This window comes from Lactuca virosa, chromosome 4 (assembly GCF_052849685.1).
Source record: "Lactuca virosa cultivar CGN04683 chromosome 4, Lactuca_virosa_CGN04683_v6, whole genome shotgun sequence".
In the NCBI taxonomy this organism is placed as follows: Eukaryota; Viridiplantae; Streptophyta; class Magnoliopsida; order Asterales; family Asteraceae; genus Lactuca; species Lactuca virosa.
The window spans coordinates 158,433,885-158,442,623 of record NC_136429.1 but is presented as its reverse complement, the minus strand read 5'-3'; the positions used below and the strand labels follow the sequence as shown (position 1 = coordinate 158,442,623).

General features: G+C 37.7%; 1 protein-coding gene across 3 annotated transcripts; it reads left to right on the top strand.

Moving 5' to 3' along the window:
• The first annotated feature begins 468 nt into the window (after positions 1–468).
• MOS1 (modifier of snc1) lies at positions 469–7,020 on the top strand. 3 transcript variants are annotated; one of them, XR_013707910.1, is made up of 11 exons: positions 469–716; positions 1,631–1,707; positions 1,871–1,951; positions 2,038–2,082; positions 2,190–2,565; positions 2,661–2,754; positions 2,868–2,948; positions 3,065–4,277; positions 4,369–4,549; positions 4,641–6,534; positions 6,610–7,020. XR_013707910.1 is itself a non-coding variant. In XM_079044553.1 (10 exons), the coding sequence occupies exons 2-10, from the start codon at positions 1,676–1,678 to the stop codon at positions 6,441–6,443; spliced, it is 3,912 nt and encodes a 1,303-aa protein (XP_078900679.1). In that variant the 5' UTR covers positions 469–716; positions 1,631–1,675; the 3' UTR covers positions 6,444–7,020. The 3 variants fall into 3 exon arrangements, 1 of the variants encoding a protein (XP_078900679.1); XR_013707909.1 differs by having other exon boundaries at positions 2,862–2,948; XM_079044553.1 differs by having other exon boundaries at positions 2,862–2,948; positions 4,641–7,020.
• The last annotated feature ends 1,719 nt before the right edge of the window (positions 7,021–8,739 follow it).

Below are 8,739 nucleotides of genomic sequence, written 5' to 3'. Positions count from 1 at the left end.
ATGTGACTTCATTGGTCTATTGCACACAAAACGAATAAGAATCAAATAAATTAGAAATTAAACACATGTTAAAGTTAGGAGATAAAATGCGACTTCATTGGTCTGTTGTACAAAAAAAAAAAGGGAATGAGAAATTGAGAATCTAATAAATTAGAACGTGATAGTTTGAATCAAATAAATTAGAAGATGATAGTTTGTTGTTATTTATGACATTAATTCTAAAAGATAGGGTGTAGACTAGGAGAATAAAACATTACGTGATTCCAACCATCGATTACACAATCCAATGGCTGACAAGGCAAGTTGTGAAACGAAGCTTGACTGTATCCATTTTCATTTTTCAGTTCGACTTTTATTTATTTAATATTTAATTTAATTTAAGATTAAGATTAAGTTTAAGATTAAGATGCTTTGTTAATTGTTAATTTAATTGTTTGGGGGCTATAACTTAAGTTATAAGCGAGGGAGCTCTCTCTGTTTTTTTGGGCTTAGCCTTTTTCCGGTGTTCGACTTCGACCCACCCACACATCCACTGTTCCCAACCCCCTCGATTCCCCTTCGCGACACTTCTCTCCACCACACACGCACACGGACACCCAAACCGATACAAACACCACCGCCTTTCGCCTTCTTCGCATCGTCCTTGCTATCGCTTTCCAAGATCGCAGATCGGAGTTGTAGTTGTAGATCGGAATTACCCTATCTATTTATCTACGGTAAGCGTTTTCTCTCCGTACGTATGTTCGATTTTCTGGTTTTGTTTATAAATTTTGTTATTGTGTGCTACTTCTGGTTAATTTACAGTTGAAATTTAGGGTTTCGAAGCGCACGAAGGTCTGATAATGTTTATCGAGGAAGTATTTTGCTTTTCTCTTTTTTTTTTTTCGGTTTTTTAACGCAACATATGTCCTTGATGCGTGCATCGAAGTTCATATGTGAAAGGATATATATATATATATATATATATATATATATATATATATATATATATATATATATATATATTGCTACACTACCCTACGTGCCGATGTAGGATGCCCTTTTTCCTTTTGATCCAATATAGGACGAATATAGCACGAGGTGTTATATAAGTCTGAAGAGTATATAAAAAGTATGGTTTACTATTAGTATGTTGAAATTAACGACATATAAGTCTTTACTATTAACTTATTGGAACTAATGACATGGAAGCAGCTTTGTTGTGTATTTTTGAATGTGCTCGTACCCTGTAAGGACTAGTGGTAGGGAGGTTTCTTGAGAAGTCGATAGTGTGAGATGTACACTTTACTCACTGCTGAGTGTATTATAGAAAGTGATTGTTTTCTCTTTGATTGTGTGAAACAATTGCGTAGGTGATACGAGACTACTTGAGATGCTTTTGGTTATCTTGAATGTGATGATACTGTTTAAGTTGAATCCTTGCTCTTTCAAATCTTGTTGTGCGGAGTTCATTTTGTTTAAAGCATCATTCTTTTTTATGGGCTTTAGTTGGTAAATGACTAGGTATTGGAGGTTGTTGATGCTGTAATCTCATATAATATCACTTGTTGTATGGCTGAATTCAAGTCAAGTAGACAATACTCAATAGTTCTTTATAGTAAGCAAAGTAATATTTTGATTTCATCTGTAGGTCTTCCAGATACTTCTTGGATGACCTTGGGACTGCATTTGAACAATGACATCGAGTATGTTGGCTGGAGAGCGGAGGTATAATTCCTTCATTTATCCCTTTCTTTCTGTTTTGCTTTTAATTAAAACAACGGGTATTAGTTTTGTAATGTTATTTACTTCCCATTTTCCTCTTTTTGCTTTTACATTCCTGAACAGCATGAAATCAATGTACTTAATCTTCTATTGTTTTCTGTTTTAGGTGGGCCTCTGCAAGAAGAGGTGGCATGATTGTTTTGGGGAAAGTTGCTGTTCCTAAACCTCTGAATTTACCTAGCCAAAAGTACGCTTTTACTGCTGAATAGTCAACTATCTTTGAATCTATGTAATAAATAATAATAACCTAATGTTTTTTCTTGCTGTTTCAAGGTTAGAGAATCATGGTCTGGATCCAAATGTTGAGATTGTTCCCAAGTGAGTACTGCTTTATAATAATTCTATACTCTTGTTAATTGTTATAATATTCTCTATGCCACTTTTACCCTTAAAGTTACTTACATTGCTGTTGTTTTCTCTAACAGGGGTAGCCTTAGCTGGGGAAGTCGTCCATCTTCTTCAACCTCAAATCCTTGGGGTGCATCAGCAGTATCACCAAATTCTGATGGTAACACCGTTTCGCCACGTCATCCCACTGGCCGCCCATCATCTGGCGGGGGCCTCAGTCGACCATCGACAGCTGGCAGTGAAAGAACCCATGATCCTTCTGCTAACACATGGGGTCCAAATTCCAGGCCATCATCTGCTTCAGGGGTATTAACGTCAAACCAGTCGACACTAACAACCTCACGCCCACTCAGTGCAGAGACAAGACCTGGTAGCTCACATTTATCCCGTTTTGCTGAACCCACATTTGATAATTCCATGGCGTGGGGCCCTAATGTTACTTCAGATAAGCTTGTAAGTTCTTCTTCACCATAACAGAGATGCTCATGTGTCGATTGTTAACAAAAAGGAATCTTTTAATCAGTCTTTGACTCTTCTTTTTTCTGCAGTCAATACCCTCCAAGGGTAATGATTTTTCTCTGAGTTCCGGGGACTTTCCAACTTTGGGTTCAGAAAAAGATGCAAAGAGTAGCGAACCACATGGTAATTTTAATTGGTTATATTACAAACCATTTTAGCAATAATTTCATCAGTCATCTAATAAAGATTGTTTCTGCATTTTATGTTGTTGTTTTTTGCATTTGTGTCAGATCAAGATCACGAATCTCATGTTCGTCCTGGCTCAGCCTCTGGCAGAACTGCACCTTTCAAAGAGAGAAACGAAATGTCTCAGCATGGTTTGTGTTTTTTTTTTTTTCAGCCTTCATTTTTCTATTATTCGTTGAATCTTTTTTGGCAATTTGCAGATGATTGTGTATTACATTACTTGATACTAGTGTTTTCTTGACTGCAGATACCAAGAGTGGAAGTGTTGAAACTTGGACAAGAGAAGGTCCACCACATGTTGAAGAACACTGGCAAGGGGAACCACACCAATATCTCAACCCTAATGCCCCCCCTCAACATTTTGATGCATGGCGTGGCCCACCAATGAATGCACCTGGTGTTTGGTACAGAGGACCACCACCACCACCCGGAGGTCCACCATACCCCCCTGTTCCTCATGGCGGCTACCCAATGGAACCTTTCCCTTACTACCGCCCTCAGATGCCGCCTCCTTTAGCAAATTCACAACAGGGTCCTCCACCAGGGCCCGGTCCAAGAGGTCATCATCCAAGAAATGGAGATTTCTATAGACCCCAGATGCCTGATGCTTTTATACGCCCTGGTATGCCTATTAGGCCTGGGTTTTACCCTGGTCCTGTGCCTTACGAAGGGTATTTTGGTCCACCAATGGGTTATAATCACAATCCCAATGACCGTGATAACCCGTTTATGGGAATGCCACCTGGACCGCCTGTTTACAACATGTGTCCACCTCAAAACCCTTCGGAGCTTGGTGATCCCCATTTTAGAGGCGGCGTGCGTGGGCCCGGAAACATGTATGTTCCGGAACAATTGGATTCTGTTCCTCCACATGAAGAGCCTCGTGGGCCATACAAAGTTCTTAGGAAACGTGAAAACGAAAGGAATGCTGATGTGGACGAGAGTAGTTGGGAGAATCAGACTACAACAAACTCATTGGCTTTAGAAAAGAATGAGCAGCCACAGCCAAGACCATCATTCCACAAAAGTGACACCAGAAGGAATGAAGATATGCCTTCTAGAAGAAACACACTTGTTGAGAATAATCCTCTTCCTTCCAGGATGTTAGGAAGCCAAAATTACCCTTCTAATTCTAAAGCATCCAGTGAGAGTTGGGGTAAAAGATCAGAGCCTGTTTCAGAAGTGGCTCAGGATGTTTCAGCTAACCCTAAAGATGCAAGCTTGATACAAAAGATTGAAGGTTTGAATGCAAAAGTACGGGGGGCTTCTGATGTTGCATCTGGTAATTTAAAAGAGGAGCAAAAGAATAGGTTAGTTAATAACCCAAACCCCAAGGACAATTCTACCCTTACATTTGGTACCATTTCCAACACTGAAGATCTTGCCCCTCCTCATGACATCAATCTTTCTAAAGATAATACCCCTAAATCTACCACAGCAAGCGCATCAGTAGTCTCAAGGTTTATGATATGGATTTTTTGATGTTTGATTGTATACATTTTATATAACAATTTTGTTTTAACTAACTTTTATGTATAATATTATATTCAGGCAACCGCATCATGGAGTGCGAAAAGGAAGACCAGTTAATCAAGATAATGATGGGTGGCGAAAGAAATCTCCAATTCCAAGTTCTGAGAATGTTGTTCATGTTTCTGCAGAGAACCCTGAAACTAAGAACACAGGCGATTCTCTGACTCCAATGGTTGACCCTGCCGATGGTCAAGCACAGGTAAGCAGTGCTGAAGAACACCAATTCATCATCATTTTTATGTGGATGTGGCTAACCATCTATATATATCTATATATGCATGCTTAATCAGCGAGCTAGGATGAGGGAGTTGGCTAAACAGCGTGCAATTCAATTACAGAAGGAAGAGGAAGAGAGAATTAGGGAACAGAAAGCAAAAGCCCTTGCAAAATTGGAAGAGTTGAATAGGCGTACAACACTAGCAGCAGATGGTACAACACAGACTGCTGAAGCTTCTGCTACTGTTACTAGTAGTGTTGTTGAGCAGGAGGATGTGGAGGGATCATCCCAAAAACCAAAAACGGGACCAGATACTGATACTAGCAAAGTGAGTTCAGATTTGGACACAAAAGGTCAATCTCAAGTCAGCAACAGTAAGAACAGTGAACAAGAGGCTGTTGTTGATGCTGAAAAGCCTGAAAGCAAAACTGTTCATGTCCCATTATCAACAACACAACAACAACAACAACAACAGAGAAAGAGAAATAACAAGAGTAGCAAGAATAAGCCTAAAGTTGATGATGTGATAGAAGGTGATGTGGCAAAGGTTTCTTCAGAAGCAACCTCTCATGTTGAAGTAGTAGATTCAAGCAAGGATTCGATGCAATCTAACAGCCAGTATAATAAAGGTCAGCAGCACTCGAGAAGGATGCCAAGGAATCCACAAGCTAATAATAACAATAACAGATCAGCAGCAGATAGGTTTCATGGGAATGATGGTGTTGTGTGGGCCCCTGTTCGTGCCCACAACAAAGAAGATCGTGGTGATGAGCACAGTCAAAGTCAAAGTCAAAGCCAAAGAGTTGTTCAGGATGATGTGGTGGTGCCAGTGAAGACGAGTGTTAACTCGGTCCAGACTAATCTGAAAAGCAGAAGGGCAGAAATGGAAAGATATGTTCCGAAACCAGTAGCTAAAGAACTGGCACAGCAATCATCAACACCATCTTCACCCATGAAAGGTGCATTAGAAGAAGATACATCAGAAGAGTTGGTTGTTCAACCTGTGGTTCCAGTATCATCTGATAATAATAATAAGCAAAATAAGGCACTGATGAAATCCCAGCAACAGGGAGTGTCTGTAAAGAAAAATAGTAATAATCAGAAAGCTGCGGGTGTGGGTGTGAGCCAGAAGAGTGAAGTTACAGGTGAAATGAATGTGATGCATGACTGGGACCCGTCTGATGGGTGGTTTATGCCTGAATATCCACCACCACCACCAACAACAACAACAAGTGTTGTGAAAGATGAAGGTGGTGGTAATAAAGGAAAGAAACCAGCAGCAGCATATAACAAGAGTCAGAGTAGGAGCACAGTGGCAGTGGCAGTGAAAAATCATCAGGATGAAGCCGAGGTAATAACAGAGAGGCCTACTTCTGCGAAAGAGAATCGTTCTGCTCATTGGCAACCAAAACCTCAAGCTCAAGCAGCGGCATATAAAGGTCAAGGTGGTGGTGAGGAACATCATCATGGTGGTGAAGAGGGTAGAAGAGAGAGAAAGCCAAGAGGAGGAGGAGGAGGAGGAGTACGGATTCATTCCCCAAATAATAACGTGGAAGATGAAGCCCCTCCATTTGAGCAGCAGCCAGGTTTTAGGAAGTATGGGCAAAACAACCGTGGTGGTGGTGGTGGGCGGCAGCATAATAGCAATAATAACGCAAACATAAACCGGGAAAGGCCAAGGCAAAATCTGCATTATGAGTATCAGCCAGTCGGATCAAACAAACTTGATGCAGGTGCAGCAGCTGTAGCTGATGGGTCTGGGAATGCAGCTGGTCAGAGGTACAAAGAGAGGGGTCCAGGTCAATCAAGACGGGGTGGCGGTGACGGTAACGGTAACGGTAGCGGTGGCGGGGGTAACTTTTATGGGTGGCAATAGTGGTGGTGATTGAAGTGAAGAGAAGAGAAGAGAAGTCAGATGATGTTTACTCTTTTTTTTTGGGGTCAGAAAATTGGTGGGTGGTGTGAAGGTATGAATGGTGGGGTTATATTTTAGTGGTTTAATAATATGATTTTATAAATGTGTTATTGGTATGGTATGTCAGGTAGGGGCATGCATTGAGCAGAGAGAATAGAGTTTGGGTTGTTTAGGGCAGACAGAGAGAGAGAGTGAGGAAGGCAAAGTGTTGCAGTTTATTACACGAGAGGGAGGGACGTGGCGGTTTCTTATGTGAGTGTTCTGAATATTGTAATATTCTTCTGTCTTTCTTGTTATTAGGAGAGGAGGTATACATTGTCTTGTGTTGTGTTGTGGAAGGAAGGAATGATGCGTTTTGGTGAATTGTTGTGGAAGGAGAGAGAAGAGATGAGCCCCTTCTTGTTTGGCCTAATATTGTTTTAATGTGACTGGTTTGCCCTGAATATTTGGTAGATAGATCTGATCTGATGTCATGAACCTTGTTATTGTTGTTTCACTGTTTCATCTATAGCATCTAGCTAATTCTCAGTTAACGTTACATCATTGTTTTTAGTTACACTCAAATGCCCTATTATTTCATTTCATTTTTTTTTAAAGAAAGGGATTTCCATTTCCTGATATTACATCAGTTAGCCATATCATGGGTCGGAACCCAACCCAATGATAAACTCTTGTGGTTTGTTCGAGAAGAGGATGATATTTTGACATGATTTGCGTTTCTCCACTAGCATTTACTCATTTCATGAGTCAACATAGGGGTGTTAATGGGGCCAATGAGGGGTCCGTTAATATGTTATTTATATTAATATATATTAATTATATAAATATAATAAATAATAGTAATGTTTTTGAAATGTAATATGTTATTTTTGTTTTTTACATGTAAAATTATGTTATAAATAATTATTTTTTACTTAAAAATAGTTTCTTTTAGCTAAGAAAACAGTTTCTTTAGCTAAAATTAAAAACTGTCCAAACGGGGGCACGGGTGATCCAAGGATTTAGGGGTGGGGAGGCTAGAGATTTTGGGACGGGGCGATGGAACGGAGGAATTTTGGGAGTAGTGGCCGGCGGCAGATGCAACCCCTGCCTCGTTTGTCTCAGTTGATATCCATGTCTTTGTTTCCTCTTCTATTTTCCTTGAATACCTTGTTGATATCCATGTCTTTGTTTCCTCTTCTATTTTCCTTGAATACCTTGTTAACTCTGTTTGATCTGAAATTTCTCATTTAACCCTAATTACCTTATTTTTATCTGTTTATTTTGTTCAACCTTAAAAATTACACTAATTATTCAAATATATATATATATATATATATATATATATATATATATATATATATATATATATATATATATATATATAGGGAAGAGTTATTTGGAAAACAAAAAAACCCTAAAAATCATAAAAGTGTAATAAAAAAAATACTTAGAGATCACAAGACTTTTTTTAGAATTTTTTTTGAAAAAATCGCAGCTTTCTATACAACGGAAAAAATTTTGAAAAAAAAAAAAATTTATAAATTTTTTTTTTTTGATTTTTGATTTTTTTTTCAGCGAATTTTAAGAAAAAACTACGATTTTTTATAAAAAAATTCAAAAAAAGGTTTTGTGATCTCTAAGTGTTTTTTATGCATTTTTATGTATTTTTAGGGTTTTTTTAGGGTTTTTTGTTTATATATATATATATATATATATATATATATATATATATATATATATATATATATATATATATAATGTATTCTAAGTTTAATTTTAATTATTTTTATAAATAAAAATATTAAATTTAGGATAATAATTTCGATACAACCATAGTGTATTTGGGATGACCCGTCCTGGGGAAACTAAACGAGGTAAAAATTACCCTCGACATGAACCCAAAAACTTTTGTAAAAATACCTTCACACACAATCATGTCGTGCTAATTTTGTATAACTAGTGGGGATGTTTTTGAGTTTATTAATTTCGATAATATTTTCATAAATGTTCGTTTACATAGATAACATCATTGTAATATTGTCATACATATGAATCCTTTTCGTGACTTTATTATTATATAGGGATCATTTATGTAACTTTGTTTTACATACAAACCAATACTATACTTTTATTTTATATAAAGGTCATTTCTAAATTTTGTTGTTAAACATGAATTTGTAATTATATGTTTATACATATTATGATTATTTCTGATACTTAAAGATCATTGTATTTTTATTTATTTTTATTTTTTTATTTTTTTGTGCATGGAGAC

Bases quoted from the DNA above. Each gene is read 5' to 3' on its own strand.
- MOS1 (XM_079044553.1), top strand. From the start codon at position 1,676: ATGACATCGAGTATGTTGGCTGGAGAGCGGAG. The intron at 1,952-2,037 runs GTACGCTTTTAC...TGCTGTTTCAAG, and splicing joins CTGAATTTACCTAGCCAAAA to GTTAGAGAATCATGGTCTGG. The intron at 2,566-2,660 runs GTAAGTTCTTCT...TTTTTTCTGCAG, and splicing joins ATGTTACTTCAGATAAGCTT to TCAATACCCTCCAAGGGTAA.